Source organism: Chelonoidis abingdonii, chromosome 10, assembly GCF_003597395.2.
Source record: "Chelonoidis abingdonii isolate Lonesome George chromosome 10, CheloAbing_2.0, whole genome shotgun sequence".
Taxonomy (NCBI): Eukaryota; Metazoa; Chordata; order Testudines; family Testudinidae; genus Chelonoidis; species Chelonoidis abingdonii.
In genome coordinates this window covers 20845104-20865971 of record NC_133778.1, presented here as the reverse complement: position 1 = coordinate 20865971, position 20868 = coordinate 20845104, and the positions used below count along the sequence as shown (strand labels likewise).

The 20868-nt window shown below is 43.6% G+C and overlaps 1 protein-coding gene and 2 long non-coding RNA genes across 4 annotated transcripts; 1 reads left to right on the top strand and 2 right to left on the bottom strand.

The window, feature by feature from the left end:
• Positions 1-970: 970 nt before the first annotated feature.
• LOC116836078 (caspase-8-like) lies at positions 971-17904 on the top strand. 2 transcript variants are annotated; one of them, XM_032799457.2, is made up of 9 exons: positions 971-1480; positions 4874-5212; positions 5901-6006; positions 7645-7783; positions 9734-9793; positions 10345-10436; positions 11187-11298; positions 15426-15915; positions 16838-17904. In XM_032799457.2, exons 2-9 carry the CDS (start codon positions 4902-4904, stop codon positions 16977-16979), a joined length of 1452 nt encoding a protein of 483 aa, XP_032655348.1. In that variant the 5' UTR covers positions 971-1480; positions 4874-4901; the 3' UTR covers positions 16980-17904. The 2 variants fall into 2 exon arrangements, with proteins under 2 accessions (XP_032655348.1, XP_032655349.1); XM_032799458.2 differs by lacking the exon at positions 9734-9793 and having other exon boundaries at positions 1051-1480.
• LOC142047392 (uncharacterized) lies at positions 8085-9813 on the bottom strand. The gene is made up of 2 exons (XR_012656624.1): positions 9646-9813; positions 8085-8798 (listed from the first exon to the last, which is right to left on the bottom strand). It is a non-coding gene; the product is annotated as an uncharacterized LOC142047392 (long non-coding RNA).
• Positions 12285-20193, bottom strand: LOC116836079 (uncharacterized). The gene is made up of 3 exons (XR_004376359.2): positions 19906-20193; positions 18621-18708; positions 12285-15481 (listed from the first exon to the last, which is right to left on the bottom strand). It is a non-coding gene; the product is annotated as an uncharacterized LOC116836079 (long non-coding RNA).
• Between the last annotated feature and the right edge of the window lie 675 nt (positions 20194-20868).

Genomic DNA, 20868 nt, shown 5'->3' with positions numbered 1-20868 from the left:
ACACCATTCAAGAGAACATTTAGACTTTACAGTTCCATGTGTTCACTGAGTGCCGGTTGTGTATTTGGTGGTGATGCCTGTCTCTCTCTTTTTTTCTTTTATATAAATAAAATAAATTTCCATAAAAGATAATATTGCACGTTAAAAATAATCCAACTGCAAAGAAAAGATGGACACTATAGTAAAACAGATGGGACTGAAGCATGGGTGGGCAAACTATGGCCTATGGGCTGGATCCGGCCCACCATTTGTTTTAATCAGGCCTTCAAGCTCCCGTTGAGGAGCGGGGTCTGAGGCTTGCCCTGCTCCGGTGCTCCAGCCAGGGAGCAGGGTAGGAGGCCACTCCACATAGCTCCTGGAAGAAGCAGCCTGTCCCCCCTCCAGCTCCTACTAGTAGGGGCAGTCAGGGGGCTCTGCTCTGCATGCTGCCCTGCCCCAAGTGCCACCCCCACAGGTCCTATGGGCTAGGAACCGCAGCCAATGGGAGCTGCAGGGGCGGTCCCTGCGGATGGGGCAGTGTGCAGAGCCAGGTGGCTGTACCTCCACATAGGAGCCGGAGAAGGGACATGCTGCTGCTTCGTGGAGCTGCTTAAGGTAAGCGCTGGCCTGAGCCTGCATCCCTGAGCCTCTCTCCACACGCCAACTTCCTGCCCCAGCCCTGATCCCCCTTTCTTCCCTCCGAATCTCTTGATACCAGCCTGGTGCATCCTCCTGCACCCCAAACTCCTCATTCCCAGCCCCACCCCAGAACCTGCACCCCCAGCCAGAGCCCTCATCCCCCCTGCACTCCACTCCCCCGCCCCAACCTGGAGCCCCCTCTCACACTCTGAACTTCTCATTTCTGGACCCATCCTGGAGCCTGCAGCCCCATCCCATAGCCCACACCCGCAACCAGAGCCTTCACTCGTTCCTGCACCCCAATCCCAATTTTGTGACCATTCATGACCTGTCATACAGTTTCTATACCCAGATGTGGCCCTTGGACCAAGAAGTTTGCCCACCCCTGGACTGAAGGATCCAATGGCAAAGCAGGGAAGTTGGCCAGAGACAAACTTTAAAGTGGAAAAGCTTTTTGAAGCAAGCCTGTTTTTTTCCTGACTCTTTAATTCTTCATTCAGAGGAAACAACTCATCTTCATTCATATTAGGAGGTCTCCTGATTATGCTACCTGCTGTGCTCCAACTCCCCCGTTTTTCATCAGTTATTTGTTTTATTTTTACAAGCTCTGTTTTTGTATCTGCAATATTTGATTAACTGAAATGGTAACGATGACAGGTTCTGGAAGTGAACAGCTCTATTGTCATTGTACTGGTATCACAATTTTCATTCTGTTGTCATTTTACTTAACCTACTATTGTAAGTCACATGACAATACACTCAGTTTCGAGACCAGTCCTTTCCTGTCGCATGACTTCCTGTTGGGACTGAGAAGGAACATGATCCAGAGGCATTTCATTCACTGAGCTGCCTGACTCCAAAAGTAAGTGAAATCCACATCCTTAAGTTCAATATCATTTTATGTTTGAAGGAAACTGAGTTTTGCTAGGAAATTTCATCCACTGATCTGCCTGACCTCAAAAGTAAGTGAAATTAACATCCTTAACTTCAATATCATTTTATGTTTGAAGGCAACCGAGTTTTGCTAGACCAATATCTCTTTCTAGTTTTTCTCTTTCCCTGTTTTGGATTAGAATCTAATGCCAGAAGACAATGGAGTTAGAATTTTTAGTACACTATCCGCACAGGCAGGCATATACACATGCAGATATACTGTCTATTCTGTATATATATATATAAACTATACCGTTCAAAGTTTATAGAAAGTTTGAAAGTGAAAGTGAAATTAATTTAATTCCCTTTACCTAAAGATCATTTTTATGGCTATAAATTGTTTATACCTTAATCTAGGGGTATGCATGTGTGTCAGAGGAGACCGGTTCCCCCAATCCTATGTTGACAATTAGCTATCAGGTGTGTATTCTTTTTTTTTTTTTTCCCCAAAGAAGTAGCAAATAAGATCAAGCAGCTGAAAGCACCAACTCCTGGCTGAATGACTCATGTGCCTAGTCTCATTAGTTTTCATATGGCCCAGAGGTGCAGATTCTCATCTGTTTCAAAACTAGTTTTGCATACGTTTAAAAGAGAAATGAGGGTTGGGGAGCAGGGCTTTAGATAGTGTGCTCTGTAGACAGGGAGTGAGTTTTACTGGTTTTTTCTAGACAAGAGTTTAAGGTCCTGCTGTATAGTAATCAGTTAAATGATTGTCAATTAACTCAAATTAACAAACACAATTGTGAATGCTAATCCATACACTGCTCAAACCTTTGCAGTCTACCTTAAAATGGGTTCTCAAGTCAGCTACAAATGTTTGTGTCATGGAACTATTGCAGAGTGTCTGGATTAGCATTTACAATTATATTAATTAACTCAAGTTAATTTGGCAATCAGTCAGCTCTTTAGCTGAGAACCACAAATCCTGGTCTACACAAAGCTGCCCTGTGTTCAAAGAGAGCCAACTGCAAGTGGGGAGCCCGACCCCATAGGGGGTTTTGGACACTGCCGCCATACACATAGATTACTGACTACTCTGACAGCGGGAGGCTGGCTTGCTCTGGCAAAGAGTTGCCACACTAAATGTTCTCTCGCAATTTCAGTCGCAGAATGGTACCCAAATGAAAAAGACAGGAGGAGAGAGACCTTTCAGGCATACTAAGAGGGGGTCCCCCACAGGGCCCACTCAGAGAACTTCAGCCACCCGATAGATTCTTCCTCCCAAACCCTCACCCTCCTCTGATACCCCTGGATGTCTGTTCTGCCTGTGCTGTCACAGACGGAGCAGAGCACTGGCTAGCACTCTCTGCAATGAGGCAGACAGTCTAACAGCATATGCTGCTGTTCCCACAGTATGAGCTGAGGATTTTTGGAGCCTCATGCTCCATATTCCCAAATTCAGAGGCCTGTTCTAAATTCAGTACAGTAGAACCTCAGAGTTATGAACAGCTCAGGAGTGGAGGTGGTTTATAACTCTGAAATGTTCGTAACTATGAACAAGACGTTATGATTGTTTTTTCAAATGTTTACAACTGAACATTGACTTAATGCAGCTTTGAAACTTTACTATGCAGAAGAAAAATGCTGCTTCCTTTTATTTTTTTAGCAGTTTACATTTGACACAATACTGAGCTGTATTTGCTCCCTCCCGCCCGCTGCTGACTGTGTACTTCCAGTTCCAGATGAAGTATGTGGTTGACTGGTCAGTTTGCAATTCTGAGGTTCTACTGAGCTTGTGTCCTGCCCTAACTGTAATCCATGACTGAGAATTCAAAGGTCACTGGCGGCTTTAGGTGCACACAGGGCAGGTGCAAGGATGTTTCACGCCCTAGGCGAAACTTCCACCTTGCGCCCCCACCTCCCCGAGCCCTGTGGCAGCTCTCTGCCCTAAGGCGCCCCCACGCGGCAGCTCCCCTCCGTCCTCAGCCCCCCACAGGACAGCTCCCCCTAGCCTGGGGAGCTGTGTGGCAGCTTCCCACCTCTGCTCCCCCTCCTCCCCAAGCAGGCGTCACTGCTCCACTTCTCCCACCTCCCAGGCTTGTGGTGCCAATCAGCTGTTTGGCACAGTAAGCCTGGGAGGGAGAGAAGCAGAGCGGGGCAGCGTGCTCAGGGGACGTGGCGGAGCAGAGGTCAGCTGGAGCGGGGAGCGGTTCCTCTGTGTGCTGCCCCCCCCCCCTTACTTGCTTCAGGAGGCCCTCCCCACGCCCCAGCTCCCTTCACCTAAATGCCAATGACGACTGGGGCGATCGAAGATCCGGCCGCCCTGGTTGCCACCAAAGGACCTGAAATGCCTCCCCCCAAATGCTAGTGCCCTAGGCGACCACCTAGGTCGCCTAATGGGTTGCACTGGCCCTGGTGCAGAGTGAAATGGGAAATATGTGGCTCTAGCCTCTACTTGAGCTTTGGAAATTATCAGTATGCTCTTTATCTGATCTATAGCTTGCACATGTGCAGTGTGATAGTAAATAGCTTAGCTTGTAAGTGAGCTGTAGTTTGCAAGTGCTGGAGACAATGAGTATAAAGTGAATTATCTTTCCTATCTAAATTGGAGTGGCCTGGTTGCAGGGACCTGCAGGGGCCAGGAAAAAAAATGTTTATAGAAGCAGTAGTAGCTTAGGGAAGCTTTTACTACAATTGAGACATACATCTGTGATGACAGGTTTCAGAGTAGCAGCTGTATTAGTCTGTATCCGCAAAAAGAACAGGAGTACTTGTGGCACCTTAGAGACTAACAAATTTATTTGAGCATAAGCTTTCGTGGGCTACAGCTCACTTCATTGGATGCATAGAATGGAACATATAGTAAGGAGATATACATACATACAGAACATGAACATGGTCCATGTTTTCGTGTTCTGTGGGTCTCATTTATTGCTCACTTTGTTGATTTTAGATCTAGGGGAAATTGGTATCAGATATATGGCTCTTGCTTCTGGGTAGCACTGAATCTTTAGAAAAAGAATAATGCTGACTTTCAAAAGAACAGGCAGGATCTAGGAAAGAAAAAAGGAAGCACTTGCATGCAGCTGGATTGATTCTACTGCCAGCAAACCCCAAATATTCCCCCAGGGAAAGCAGGAGGAGCTTGTTTCCAGGACATTTTCTCTTACCTTTGCTTCTGTTCCCAAGTGCAAATTCCTAAAGCTGATGAATTGAAAGGGGACAAAAGAGACCTAACATCAAAACTATGGGACATCAGATATGTATTCTGTAGCATGTATCCATATATTATGGAGCAGTCCACATGATGTGACTTCTTTGTAATTGTGTTGACCTCGCTCGTCAATCACATCATTCCATCATCATCTCACTTTGTGTTTAGATCTGATTCCTCATCTCTCAGCCATAAAATGAGCACAGATATATACAAGCTTCTCTTCTTCATCAGCGAGGAACTGGACTCGGAAACCCTGATGGCTCTGAAGTTTCTGAGTCTGGAGTACATCCCACTGAAGAATCAGGAAGACATTCAGGATCCCAAGGATTTCTTCCAAAAGCTCCAGAACTTGAGACTGATAGAGGAAGAGGATCTGTCCTTCTTAAAGGAGCTACTGTTCAGAGTTAACCGCATAGACCTCCTGACTGGTAGACTGAGCTCCAGCAGAGACGAAATGGAAAGGGAGCTTCAAATCCCAAACAAGGCAAAAGTTTCACCATATAGGTATGGAGTATGATAATAAGGACCTTTTGGAGCGTCTTGGGCTTAAAAGGCCCAGGTAGAGATGTTCTGTTATGTCCAGCTTCATTCTTATTTCCTACCTGAATTGTCTTCCATTTTATCTCCCACACAAATCCAGGGAGAATTTTATTCTTCTCAAGCTGGCTCTGTGCATCTTGCACACTTCAGGACAGGTATTTAGCTCTATGATCTAATGCTATTGGTTAATTCCTTGGTACTATTCCGACAGAAGTGACATCTACATTTTTCAGTTTCAGGTATCAAGAAGGTTTTTTTTCCTGGAAATTATCTCACAATCATAGTATTGTATTGTAACTAGAGAGGGGTCAAGCAGACTTTGGGTTGGATTTGTTCCTCTCAAATCCAGACAGAGCCTGAGTCTTACCTAGGTTACTTGCAACCTGATGTGTGCTATGTACTGTCTCGTTCCTGGAAGCACTGCGACTGAGTGCTTCTGAGAACAAGTGTTTTCACTTTGGACTGCACTGACTTTCTGATACTGTGATGTTGTTCTCAGCCTTGGCTTTCAAGGATGTTGTACATAGCAGTGTTAAGGATGAAGCAAACCCCTTTACTGTGGACCAGCCCGTTAGGCACATGGGGCATACCTGACAGCATTTAGGTAATCTTCATTTTGGCTAATTTGCTTCCTTTCTTCCCTTATTGTCAGGCAACTACTTTACAGAATCTCTGAAGAAATAACTAGTGAAGAAGTTGCCAGTGTAAGATTCCTGCTGCAAAAGGAGCTACCGAAGAAGAAGCTTCAGGACAATGCTGTAAGAGCACTTAATTGTGGTGGCTTCTTGTGCAAAATAGGTTCTGAGTCTCTGGCTATGGCTATGCTACACCTTAAATTGACATAAGTTATATTGCTCAATGGTGTGGTTAGCCACCCCCCTGAGTGACATAACTTATGCCGACTTAGTGCTGAGCAGACTGATGCGTAAGTCGATGGGAGAGCTACCACCAGCGGAGACTGGAGTAATTAAGCCAATGGGAGCTCTCTCCCATCAGCTTAGAGCGGCTACCCAGAGAGCTTACAGTTCAGCTGCACTGCTGTAAGGTCTGTAGTAGCCATAGTCTAACTCTTTCCTAGAAAAGCAGCAAAGAATCCTGTGGCACCTTATAGACTAACAGACGTTTTGGAGCATGAGCTTTCGCGGGTGAATACCCACTTTGTCAGATGCATTCACCCACGAAAGCTCATGCTCCAAAACATCTGTTAGTCTATAAGGTGCCACAGGATTCTTTGCTGCTTTTACAGATCCAGACTAACACAGCTACCCCTCTGATACTCTTTCCTCGAAGGAGGTAGAGAAAACAGGTGCATGTAAATCCCAGCCTGCAGTGGGGATGGCTCATGATACGTGGAAGAGCTGTGAGATGGTCTCCATTAGGAAATGGGTCTTTCTTTCTCACTCCTGTCTTAGTCTCCTTTCCCCACCATTTCATCAGTCTTTCCCACGCACTCATTGTCTTAGCCACACCATCGATCTCCCTGCCTCTGCCTCCCACAAATTCAGCACGCTCCTCTTCTCTACCCACTGCTTTCAGGGTATTGATGTTTGGGTGGCACCCAAAGGAGGAGAATGTGGTCTGGAGAAAAAGCACAGGGTTTGGGAGTCAGAAAATCCTAAATTGTAATCCTGGCTCTGCCAATGACTCGTGTGGTCCTGGGAAAGTCACTTAACCTTTCTGCCCCTTTCCTTATTTGTAACATTGGAATAATGATACTTACCTAGCTGTCTCCCAGGGTGTGGTGAAGGTTAGATAGACAAATAACTAGCTTTGAAGCACCCTTCCTGAGTCCATCATCCACAAGGCCTGCATTAAAAGTCTCCCTAAAAGCCCCACATCTGCTATGGTCCCTATGGGCAGATTATCTGATACAATTACAAATTTGGGGAGTAATTAGGAATAATTTATGTAATGGAAAACTTACAGCAGCGTAACTAAATTGTTTTTAAAAAATCCATATTAGTTACACATCTGGAATAGAGATGCACTTATCCAGGGTTATACCACACTTTTTATTCTAGTTTCATTTAATTTGGTCAATTACTGGATTAAGCAAAACCAGTTTAAGAATATCTACATTAGTGGTTTGCACTGCTTTAATGAAATCTGTTTTGTTACATATGTGCGGAAAAAACATATGCAGACCAGCCCTAAAATCCCCTATCTTAGCTTAATTTATTTTCCCATGAGGTGGCTAATTCACATCTTGACACCCGCAACCGCTTTCTAACTTGGTGTAGTTCTCCACCCCTGCACTCTCCCAATTCTTTGTCTGTTTCTGTCTTCAGCCTGTCCTCTCCTCAGAGCAGGGAACCTGGCCTTCCTCTTGGTTTGAAAATACCTAATATGTTGTTGTGGTACCTGAAACTAATACATAATCATATTTTTTTAAACAGACAATATTGAAACTCTTTATAGAAATGGAAAAAGCTGGGATAATGAATGAAACCAAACTGAAGGTGCTGAAGAGTGTTTTACAGGATGTTAGACCTGACCTGGCACAAAAAATTAATACCTACGAAGTAGAAACACGAGGTAATGATTTTAAACTACCCATTTGAATATTTTTTGACTGAGCCCCGAGGATCAAAGGAAGTGGTGATGAGGGAGACATTCGATGTAGTCTGCCTCCCTTAGGAACTATTGAAAAATTGTTCTCCATAGTATTATTTTCTGTGCTTTGAGGAGTCTAGTTTTAAATGTCTCTAAGACTGAGACCTGCACCACTTCCCTTGGGAGACTAGTCCATAGACTTACAGATCTTGCTGTCAGTGAGTTGCAAGGCTTTATTTTCCATGAGCTGGTGCATAGGTTGGAAAGAAGATTCATGGAAAGGTTTTGAAAGGGAGATATTTTTACTCAAGTCGGTGCCAAATGCTTTAAAACAGAAACTGGGACATTTCCAGCTCTTCCAGTTACTGTGTTCTTGATGAGATTTTGGGTCTGAAGCAGTGACTTATTCACCTGACAGTCTCAACGTTCAGGAAACAGTTATTGAGAGGCACCATCCAGCGATCAGGGGAAAGTGAGAATACACAGAATTTTTCATAGCAGGTTCTCATTTGCATTTGGCTTAGTCATGTGTGTTTCTCTGAGGCCCCCTGGATGGCTCTCAGAACATTTGGACTCTTTCTCCCAGCTCCTCTAAGGATGTACTTGTGAAGTGTCGCCTGTTTGGTGAGTAGAGCAGATAGTGGCTCTGAGGCAGGTAGTGGCTGCGTCTAATCTTGATTATAAAATTTCTCCCACCAGCGATAGCAACAGTGGAAGCACTAATGTCATCAGAGCACTAGTGCTTTACCACCACTTGTTGTCTAATGCCGCTCAGGGTAGGTGTAAACAGTACAGTAAACGTCAGTGGGCACCTGAATGATGTCTACTACACAGTCGTGCTCCCCACTGCTACCTCTAGAGGCATTGCGACAGTGGAAGATTTCCAGGAATTTCTAGTGTAGACAAAGACTGTAGCCATGGGGGAAAATTCATCAATTCATTAATGCATCTCTTTAGGCTGAGCAGGAAGGGGACATATTTTTCAGCCCTGTTGCCACTACAAAAAAAAAAACCCTTTTCAGCACAGCCATATTTAAACATGATTATGACTTATTTTTGCTGGTCTAGACAGTACAAAAATGTCATAACTGGGGATGTAAAAGTTTAACTGGTTAACTGATAAGCGTTAGTCTTATTGGTTTCGGTTAATGATTAAATTCTGCTGCTGGCTTTGCACCTGGGATGCGGGGCCGGCAGCAGGGACCCCTTGCACTCCTAGTTTCTCGCCTCTGTGAACTTCTTAACCGTTAACTGTTTAACTGATAGAATTTTAATAGGTTAAACTGTTACTATTTTAAACCCTATTTACATCCCCAGTCATAACAGTGATGGAGAATTATGTTTTGACCCTAGTAGGTGCCTGTGTTACAACCATTTTTCACAATCCTGTTTAAATATTGTTATGTCTGTAGTATAGATGAGACCTTTATTTCAGCCCAGGGCAACAGAAATGGTCAACCTGTCAATGGGCTAATCCATCACCAGGAGGGCATGAGGGGAACCCATTCCTGGAAGGGAAGAGAAGAGAATTATCAGTCACTAATGGGAAGAGGGATCTCCTCCAATATCTAAAAATAAAACCTCAAGGGAAGTCTTATTCAGTGGGACGTGACAAATATAGCAAAGAAGCTGCAGAACTGGTACAGCCACAGGGTTTCTTTCTCATGTTGAAAACTGGTGTGAGTTGATCATGATCTAATGTATTGACAGTTTAGGTAACTTCACATAGAGAGTGAGGCTCACCAGAATTGTATGTATCCTGGATGAGTTGCTTCATCTGCCCAGGCTGTTTGTCCTTTAAGACTTCAGGGTAGTTTCTGTTGAAGACTAGGCATGTAACTAACCTGATGCCTTGAGAGTCTTGCTGCACTGAGACCTGGGATAGCCTCGGTTGAATTTGTCCATCATTCTTCTTGTCTCTTCACGTTTCAGCCCCAGATGAACTGATCACGAGTTTGGAACCTCCTTTTCAGAGCCTGACATTTAGTGAAGGTATTTTGTTACAGCTCCTTAAGTAGTTTAAGAAATTATAAGGCCAGAAGAGACCCTTGTGATCTGATCTGGTCTACTGTATAACACAGGCCTTAAGACTTTCCCTGAATTAATTTCTGCATGAACTAGAGCATAGGCTCACTTGATTAAATGTAATGAAGCTAAGAGTCCAGTCACTGCACTAACCATGAAGATGTTTGTTGCCTTCATTGTTTCCCACCTAGATTCTGAAGCCTGTACAGATTTCATGGTCAGTGCCATGGAGACTCAGCCTCTTGATTCATATGGTTAAAAATAGAACTAATCATCGCTAACTGAAAACACCTAAAATCAACCTGACGTTAAGCAGTGGTAGGCCCATAGGTGCTGACGTATAGACATTATCTAAGTGGTAAACAATGATGGAAATGTGAGCAGTTTTCCATGTATTAGGGTTGGAAGTTGTCTGCACCCCACTCCCTCAGATCATTTGGATACCATTCTCTGTACTGAATTATGTTAAAGTTAAGACATCCCTTTTGACTCTAAATGTCCTTTTGTGCCCCTTGTAGGTCATATACATCAGGAAGTTCCCTGCCCTAAAACATGTGCATTTGTGGGCCCAGGTGAATCGGGAGCAAAGGAAGCAGTGTCAGTGCCAAAGGTGAGAAATCCTGATGTTTACCTTGAACTGCTGCTCTGCTCCTGACCCTGGTGGGCATAAATCCCATTTACAACCCCCCTACAATTGTTGGTGAGGCCCTAGTGAGCTCTCATCCAGAATACAAGAGTAAGCCCCACCCTTTGCTGTGTTGCCTGAGGATCAACACCCCATTAGGGTTAGTGGCAGGAAACAGAGCTATGTCTGCCATTGGGGGAGTGGGGAGAGGGGAAGAGAACCACCAGGACACCCTGAAGCAATTGGAGAGTTTCTGGCAGTCAAGGTTAAGCACATCCCTCCCTCCCTCAAATCATGCTGAATCAATGGATAAGAACCAATTAACCACACCAAGCAAAGGAGGGAGGGAGCAGGAATCTCAAAGGTAGCCCACACCACATGATCTTGGGGGGGCGGGGTGTTGGGCTGGGGACAAATACCTGCATCCTTTTCCTCTACTCCAGAACACTAATCTCACCTTGGGGGAGGGAGGGAGTGCTCGGGGGTGGGGGAATAGGATTATTATTTCCCCACTCCCTTCCATCCCCCTGCAGGCGGAGGCTAGAACTGTGCCAGATTCACAGACTTCCCCTACACCGTGTCCCCAGCGCCCCAGCCTGTGGTATGTCTGTGAGGCTTAGATGAGGCAGGATAACAATCTGTGCTTAGTCCCATTTCTCGTTTGGGTACCTTAAAACCCACAGCTCTTTATGCTGCTTTTGCGATCTTGTCATTATGCTCTGTACATCTCTACAGCTCGAGAACCTGTACACAATGGAGAATAATCCTCATGGCTATTGTGTGATATTGAACAACTCTGATTTTAAAAATCCTGATGAAACCAGGAAAGGCACAGACAAAGATGCTGGTAAGTATTTTGCTTGTTGAACTACTGGTTTTTTTTTCTCAAAGTTGGACTTTGTCTGAGGGAACCATTTAATCTCCCCTCATTTGTGGAAGGGATAAGCTACGGTGTTGTCACTCTTTCCTTTCACAAGACCACTCTCACCAAGCACCCTTCCCTCCACGGTTGGTCTGACAGACACGTTGGCCATTATGGTATCAGAAAAGCTACGGTCTCTTCACTGCCAAAAAGGGCGGTCTTATTACAGCTTGATAATTAACTCGTATTAGTGCTCTCTCTATAAAAGCCTAATGGAGATACAAGTAGTTTTTACCTTGTAATTGTTAGGTGAGGTCAACACTACACTGCCCACCTGTGGATGACCTCACCTGCCTACATTGCATAACAAGAGAGGATGTCTCTGCCAGGATTTTACAGCCTGAGAGCAAACTCAGATTAGTTATCTTGCAGTAAAAATACCCCTTTTAGTCTCCTTGTCAATTCCTCCATTAGAATTTGTCTGTTTATAGCTGACAGACTTCTTTTTACCTTCTTGGACAGAATATGCTAAAAATGTAACTTAAGGAAGAAAAGTCTTTCTGTTCTGTGTACAAGCTATTGTTTATGTAACACTTCTGACCCTCTGAGTTGGCAGCAACAAGGGCTGGGTTCAGTATCCAGGGGTTCTGTTTCAATAACACAATGCATAACCGACTCGAGCCCCCACCCAGTGACCTGGGACACTTACATACCACCCCACCCCCCCGGCACCTCTAGGAGGCAATACTTCCCCACTCGCAAGCACGGAGTCTGAGTGTAGCAAAATCCCTTTAATAAAAGAGGGAAACAATGTGGCATCACATTGGAGAAATACCACAAACAGGATTATAACACAAACCATAAGCAAAAAGCCCACCTCCAAGTACGTCTGGCAATGTCCTTTCCCCCTTAGGATCTTAAGTCCAATCACCCCAAAGTCCAACAACCCGAAAGTCTGTGGTCAGTGCCACCCCAGAGTTCAAAAGTTTATCTGCAGAGTTTTACCTCCGCCCAGCCTGGGAGGAAATGGGGGGAGGGGAAGCCCACACAGGGTGTTAAGGGGCACCTTACGTGGGCCAGGGCCAACTGCTCCACCTCTCTGTGGAGTTCTGCTGCAGCCTTCACCACGACCAACTCCATTACACCAGCTGTGCCGCTCCTCCAGCTGACCCTTGAGTCACTCCGGCTGTCCCTACAAACCGCTCCACTCCGCTCACTGTTCCATGGGCTGCTCCAACATGCTGCAAACTGCTCCGCTCTGCCAGGCACTTAGCGATAGGTCTTCAGGCTCCCCCACTAGCTAACACAGCACTCAGTGATCTCAGCTCAGCTCTTTTAGTGATTTCAGCTCTTAGTAGGGGAGCCCTGGTGCTGGTGCACCATTGGCCCAACATGAATTCAGCTCAGCAGTCTCTAGATGGACTCCTAATGGAATCAAAATTAGCTCTACTCTTTTATAGTGGAGAGAGGAGGATGTGCAATTGGTGTTCCAGGCCCTCAAAAGGGGCCCATACCATCAGGTACACACACCTGTCCCCAACTTCTCTCCATTCACTGGGTTTTGAAACCCATGTCCCTTGTCTAGCAAGTACTACTTAATTTAGGTTGAGTCATTTCTGTCATAAAGCAGTCTCACAGTTCCTCATTCACATAATTAGGGTGAAGCACTTTTTTCCTCCTTCCCCAATAACAAAGAAATTGGGGATCCCAGCTGTCAAAATAACCATCCCAGGCTGCCGTGGGCTTATGCTAGGTGGGGTGGGTGTGCCAATGCAAATACCTGGAATTCCTTTCCACACTCCCTGAGATTCTTTCCACACTCCCCATAATTCACCACCAGATGTCAGGGCAGAGCTCATCCTGACTCTGCTTACATCCTCCCCTCAGCCGAGAATTTGTCGTCCCGACTAACCACATTCCCTACTATACCAACTTACTGGTCCCCTTCAAAGGGCCTCAGATAGCCCACTTTTGCTTCCATAGACCTGTGTGCTAAATGTATTGGCTCCTCACTATTCACTCCAGGTGCATGGTAAGTTAACCGTTTCACTGGTCTTATTACCCTGTCTCGCCTATTGAGAATCTCTGTTGCTGTGGTAGGGGGGACACCTTCTTGAGTGACGGATGGGGAGGTTTCCTGTGAGTTTCCCTCAGATACTGGCATAGGCCCCTGCATTTCTAGTTCTAACAGTGAAGGGTTGAAGGCGTTCAGGACATCCTCCATCTGTATGTCTCCACTGTCCAATAACCTGTGTAAGTCATCACACAGGGGTTCCACCAGTGGCTCAGGAGTGTCAGGAATGGGCGTAAATACTTCTGCCATAGGGTTTAGGGCAGAAGAGGAGGTGCTCTCTTTTGATTCAGTCGATCGAGACTGAAATCTTGTCTTCATCCTAGGATATACCATGGTTGTGTCTTCCTCCTCAGACTCACTCTCAGATGTGCTGAGTAGGGGTAAGTTAGCTGCAGGAGGCCAACTGTCCACATTGGAAGGTGGCTTTGGTACAGCACCTTCGTTCTGCCCAGTTGCCCTGTTGTGGCCCATCTCATAAGGGCTGCCTACCAATTTCCCCACAGGGAGCAAAAGGTTTCTATGTATGGTCTTTGTCTGCCCTGGACCCTCTTCAGGTTTGATCTTATAGACTGGCAGGTCTCCTAGCTTTTCCATCACCAAGCAAGGTATTGCCTTCCATCTGTCAGCTATCTTGTGTTTGCCAGTAATACCCAAATTTCGCAGCAGGACTCTGTCCCTTGGCTGGAGCTCTTGCAGACGTACCCTATCATATCGATGTTTGTTGCAGTCTGCGTTCTTCCGAAATGCAGATATAGCTAAGTGATAAACATCCCGCAGCTTTTCTCGTAGTCGGGATACATATTGCTGATGGGTTTCATAGCTATCGCCATCCTCTGATACACCAAAGCACAGGTCTATGGGTCATCTCGGTTCTTGCCCAAACATCAAGAGATATGGGGTGACTCCCATAGCATCGTTCTTTGTGACGTTGAAGGCGTGCACCAGAAATGCAACATGTTGGCTCCAGGTTGCCTTCTGCTCTGGCCGCAAATCCCTAACATATCTAACAGAGTATGTATGTATGTGTGTGCCTTTTCTGCTATGGCGTCTTTCTGCTTGATGACTTCTCTTCTCTCTCTCTCTTTTTTTTTTTAATAGTTGTCTTCTTAGAACTGTCAGAAAGTCCTTAAGCTCTCAATTCTGTGTTCACTTAACCTACAGTCTGCAACTGGAGGATATAAGGAGACCACACTGTCAGTTAGAAAGTGTTCTGAGCTAGTGGATAGACACATCTGGTTGCAGCAATGCTCAAACAAATCCAACTATCTTATCATCTTGCCATTTGCCTCTAAGCCCTTCCTCCTGCAATAACTCTGTGTCTATCTGTATCCACACATCCCTCCTTCTTAACACTGCATCTTCAAAAAGCATATATGGCTGAATTTTAACTCTGACCCCTTTCCAGTTGCTCATTTCCCAGTTACCCTCTTTTCTCTAGAAGACTCTTCTCGCCCACTACAAAGCTAAGTCAGCAGGTACTGGGAAAGCTGTGTAGGTCCTTACCTTTGTTAAGAGCCACATTCTGCTGCTCTTGCTCTGTGCAGAGTAGTTAATGTCAACAGGACTATTTGCAGAATAAGGAATTACTCATTGGAAGAGTGGCAGAATCCAGCCTTAAAAAGTACATCCTCCTCCTCTTGTTTTATCAAGAGCTAATCATAAGTATCTCAAATCTCTGTGCATCATGAAGTTGGTGAAAGATGTTTAAACAAACTAAACTCCTTATGTATAATGATTAATTGCTATGGAAGTGAAACTTGCTTTTTTAGGGGAAGACAGCATGATGCTCAAGGCAAAGGCATCGTATCAGAAGTAAATGAATAGCTGTGTATTTCTTCCTAGGGCAATATCATTTTGATCCAAGAAGAGTGACAGGGTGTGGAACAATAAGATGGGCTTCTTGGTGGGACAGTAACACTTTCCAAACTGCCTGACAGTGTCTCTTGTTCTCCAGTGCAGTGCCTACAGCTTCATCTTCTTCTCTCTTCTCTGTTTATATTAAATGAGTGCTGACTCTCCATCTCACTTTCTCTCCCAGAGGCTCTGAAACGGGTTTTTGAGTGGCTTCAGTTTGAGACAATTGAGCACCGAAACCTAGAAGCAGAGGAAATCTGTAAGACAATCAAAAAGTATAGCAACATGGACCATAGCAACATGGACTGTTTCATTTGCTGCTTACTCTCACATGGTGAAAAAGGTAAAGTACGTGGGACAGATTGGAATTCTGCAGCCATCAAAGATCTGGTCTCCTGCTTCACTGGATCTGAGTGCCGCTCGCTCGCTGGCAAACCCAAGCTCTTCTTTATTCAAGCCTGCCAAGGTAAGACAGGGCAGAAAAGTATCCCAGTGAAAGAAGATTCTTCTGGACAGCTGGAGGCAGATGCTTTACCCTTGCCTTCCATTCCTGACTGGGCTGATATCCTCATTAGTATGGCTACAGTGGAAGACTTTGAGTGCTACAGATACATAGAGAGAGGCAGTGCGTTCATTCAGTGCCTCTGCAAGGAAATAGAGTCTTTCTGCCCACAGTAAGTACTACTCATATTCCCCATTTTAATAGCATGTAGAGGACTGATGAAGAGGTGGAACGCATTTGTCCCAGAAACACTTCCTTAAACTAGCTTAATAGAAACCCATTGACAATAGTACTTCCCACTTACTGTATTTAGCACTTTGCATCTTCAAAGCACTGCATGTTCATTAATTAGACCTCACAACCCCTCTTTCATGTTGCTAAGAATGTATTGTTATTCCTGTTTTACAAATAAGACCGACTTAAAGTGACTTGCCTGAGGTTACATGAATGAGCAGCATAGCCAGGATTTTATCGCTGGACCTTCAGGTGTCCAGTCCCCAGCTCAATCCTCCACACTGTGCTCCCTCCCCGGATGTATCCTGTATAGTATTTTACAATATCAAATGACCAATGATTTTGTTCTTCCAAAGGGAATTAATGGGAGTCAGTGGAAGTAGGCAAATCTTTTTAGTAAAGAACAATGGCAAGAACCTCTCTTCACTAGGCTGCTGGCCTATAAAAAAAGAATTGCTAGTGTTTCGGTTTAGAAATGAAGGGAAATGGTGTCTGGTGATAAGTCTTGTGTAGCATCATGAAGAGCTGGGAGTGGATGATGTGTTCATTTGTTTCTCCATATTATCTAAATGCTGTTCCTAACCAGTACCAAGAGGGAAGACAAATGTCACTTGGTAGAAAAACTTACACTGAATGGCCTTTCTGCAATTCTTTTTTCTTCAGATATAAGTGGAGTGTAATGATTACATAGTATTCAAACTGGGGGACTAGCCAGGAGTACGGGGAAGCCATTGTCCTTGTCCCAAGAGATCATGGTATCAAGCAAACATGGATAACTTCCCAGACCAGCCTCAAAATCCTAGTTTGAAAGTACCACGTATTTCTATGTAACTCTTTTTTCCCCTTGTAATGTGCTTAAGGTGCGTGGATCTGCTGACCATCCTGACACACGTCAACCAAAAAATGGGAGACAAAGATTTTAATGGGAAAAAGCAGATGCCAGAAATAAAATCAACCCTGCGGAAGCAACTGATCTTCCAGGTGCCAGCGCTAGACAATTAATCAAAGCAATAAGAAGTCTGGGATACACTAAATTAGGAGCTACTTTTTGGGATGGATTCAACTTGCAGTTCCAAAAGACAAATGGACTGGACTTGTTCAGTTAGGTCCCAGTCCTGCAAGGTTCTGAGGCCCCTCAACTCTCAGATCTCAATCTCTGCGATGGGTCAGCGTCCTGATGTCCAGATCTGCAGTTGTCTGAGTCACCAAATGGCCTGACGATGTGTGTGACTGACCTGCATCTGTCTACTTTAATAGGAGTTGAGAGTGCTCAGCACCTTCTAGCGTTGACCCCTTGGTCCTGATTTCAAATGAAGATGCACTCTGCAAAATCTTGATTCCCAAACAATGAGCAATTGTACAGTTTCCATTTGTCAATGTTATTCACAGATGATAAGGCTAAAAGGGACCATTGTGATCATCAGGGATCCTATTTTTCTGTGATAAGAAAATCTCCAAAATTCTCCAGTAAAAAGACACAAAAATCTGTATTTTTCCACAATTAAAATTAAAAGCCGAATTTTAGTTTCTCTAGCCACAATATGTATAGGTATCAGTTCAATGCAATGGTTTATTGATATATTTAGAATTTTTTAAGAAAGTTCAAAACCTACCTGTGCCATTGGGGAGGAGGCGTAGCTCAGTGGTTTTGGTAGTGGCCTATTAAACCTAGGGTTGTGAGTTCAATCTTTAAGAAGGCTGCTTAGGGATCTGGGGCAAGAATGTGCCTGGGGATTGAGCCTGCCTTGAGCAGGGGATTGGACTTAGATGACCTTCTGAGGTCCCTTCCAACCCTGATACTCTATGATCAAACAATAAAATAAAATTGAAATTTGTACTTTTTACCAATATCAAATATTTGTATGTCTGTATTCTATATTTTCAGAAAATTGTGGAGGTTTTTTAATGCATAAACACTTGAATGACACAGTCACAGTGAATTGTTTCTTTACTGTTGCTGGTCCTGCAAGTTCAGCCTTTTTTTCATTTCTTTTCATTCAGTTTGTTTAACACTTTCCATGTGCTCTACAGCTGTCTGCCTTTGAATGTAATCTAGAGCCTTGCTGCATACAGAACAGGACATTACCATCAACGTGAAATTTTTCCTTGCCAAACTCAGTGACACAATCTTTAGGGATGGTTTTAAAAGTTTTTGGCCTCTTTGCATAACTTTAATTACTCACATCTGGAGGCTGAAGTGAAATTTGAGATGCATTGAAACGCAAACCCCTATATGCTGTTGAGTAACCTCTATACACTGGAAGCAGTTTATTGGAGTATGTTTAGCTATGTAAATTTAAAACGCATTCAAAAATCAACCACAAGAGGGGGAGATTGTACGCATTGAATAAGTGACACCAGTACTTTCAGTAAAATTTAGTTAATATATGTTTTTATTTTTTCACAAAATGTAAAAACTGTTTTTTTACAGGAAATCTCTAAATTCCATGTTCTTCTGTGGCATATGGATTTCTAGGATCCCTAGTGATCAGCTAGTCTAACCTCCTGCACGGGAGACTTAGGACTTTCCTGAATTAATTCCTGTTTCAACTACAGCATAACTTCTAGAAAAACATCCCATCTTGGTTTAGCAAAATCCATCTTTACTATCTCAACCCATGCCCTTCCTGACCCCTCCCTCACCTCCAGAAAACCTTCCTTCATTTGCATTCTGGATTCACAGATCTGATCCTGGGAAGATTCCTCATGGTTCAGACACAGTTTCCATTACCTGCATGGACAGAAAATTGAGCTATAAATTACTGAGGGGATCAGGTCTATCGCATGGTTCTCAGGAGAAAAAAAGTCCCTTTATACAGTGACCATTTAATTAAATCCACAAGCAGGAAACCACCATTTAAATCATGTTTTGCATTTGTACTTTTTAGTAGTTTACTTAAGGAAATGTTGATTTCTCATTAGCCTTTACACAAAATTTGGTGGTGATTTTTGCTAACTGGGAGGATATACTATATCTGTACATATTTATTTAAGCAACAATATAGCTTAACTTCTATTTATTCAGCTTCTTTGTTTTGACATTTTTGATTGCTAGAAAATGGTGAATGAGGCATTTCATTTTTAGTAGATGATTAATTTTTTTATTTGTGACTTTTTTCATACTCTATTTGAGTGGAAATTCAAATTAAATTAAAATTCAGAAAAATAGAATTTTATTGTTTTTATTAAGTAAAATGACCTTAAAAGTCCTGGATACATAAGAAAAAAGTTTATCTAACCATTAAAACTAACCAATTTATTAAACAAAGGCAGTATTATCTGTGGTTAATGAATTTAACTGATTTGTTTCCGGTTACCCTGTCCTTCAAGATTTTAGAACTAGTAGATCTTACTCTCTCAAACCTACTTTTTATTCATAGAGTGGAAGACAAAAACAGCATTCCTCCTTTTTCAGCTTCCAGTTGGGTTCTTAACTTTGAATGAGCTAGTACATGAACAGAACTAGTTGAATAAACTGAAATGAAGAAAATATTCTCTCTGCACCTGTAGAAGATCCAAATTTGTTTAGCACTTTTAAAAAAAATCTATTTGTATCCACCCAGACAGTGATCAAGCAACAGGATGATAATATAACACTTTGCACTTCTCTAGCTCCTTCCATGTGAAGAGTTCAATGTGCTTTATAAGCATGAATTAATTCAGCTTCACAGCTCCAGGATCCACAGATTTGTGACCAAATGTAAAAGTTGAGGCACTCATTTTGGTTTTTCCCTGACTCTCTCCAATCTCTGTGTAGTGTAGTTTGTTGACTGGCATAGGCATTTGTCTTTTCTAGCGCCAGATCTCTCAGTGACTCTCCTGCGTGTCTCTCTGGCTCTGCAAGTACAGGCAATCCCTTATGGGCAGTAGGGAGACATCCACTTTGAGTCTTGGACATGGATCACAATAAGTAAGTACTTGCTTTTACCTAGCCCTTGCCTCTGTTGTGTGTCTGTTTCCGTTTTCCTTGCTTGAGGTGACTGAGGCAGGGGAAGCGTACAGTAGGTCACAGAGGAAGGGTCCAGGTATGGATTCTTTGGTCATTGAAGACAATGGGGCACTGCATTGTATGTATATATATATATCCATCTCCATCAAATCTCCTCCCTTTCCAGTGATGACTCCTCTCATGTTCTCCACTTTATGTCCTTAAAGAGTTAATTCTAACATCCCTGTAAGATAACAGTGTTATACCCATTTGAAAGAAGAGGGGGGGGGGAAACTGAAGCATAGAGGGGTTAAGTGTTCCAGTGTGTTAAATGTTACGGGATTAAGTGGATGAATTATAAAATCAGGGCCTGTGCATAATGTCTTGCTTATCTCAAGTACTGAGAAATGTGTGCTCTTGTATCAGAGTAGAATCAGCGTTAAATCAGCCTTTTAATGGCTAGCTCCCTTTTACTCTCAAAAAGGTATTTGCATATGATGGGCACTTCAGAGCCAGTGTTTACTTACGGTTTAAGCTTTCAACAGGCCAAGTTTCTCTCTTGAGCCATGGCAGATTTTGTTCATTGAGAATCAGGCTCATTTATGTAGAGGATGATTTCCTGTTCCTGTACATGCTCTCTGATGCAATGATTTTTCACTGTTCAGACTCTATGTTTACAGTTGCATGATGCTTCACATATTTTTTAACTTTTGAACAAAAGGGATATGGTCATACTCGGTATTATGGTTCTGTTTATAAAGGGTTAATGATTGATTAATAGCTATGTTTAGGGGGATTATATTTCCCTATGCTGAATACGGGACACCTGGTAAAATTACTAGTATTCAAGCAAGTTAAACGGCAATCAATCAGAACTATGCTGTACAAACATTCAAATTAACATGAAGTTGACTGAGCCCATTAAATAGAAATACTGCCTAGTTGGATTCCTTTTATTTATCT

Bases quoted from the DNA above. Each gene is read 5' to 3' on its own strand.
- LOC116836078 (XM_032799457.2), top strand. From the start codon at position 4,902: ATGAGCACAGATATATACAAGCTTCTCTTCTTCATCAGCGAGGAACTG. The intron at 9,794-10,344 runs GTATTTTGTTAC...TGCCCCTTGTAG, and splicing joins GAGCCTGACATTTAGTGAAG to GTCATATACATCAGGAAGTT. The intron at 11,299-15,425 runs GTAAGTATTTTG...TTTCTCTCCCAG, and splicing joins AGGCACAGACAAAGATGCTG to AGGCTCTGAAACGGGTTTTT.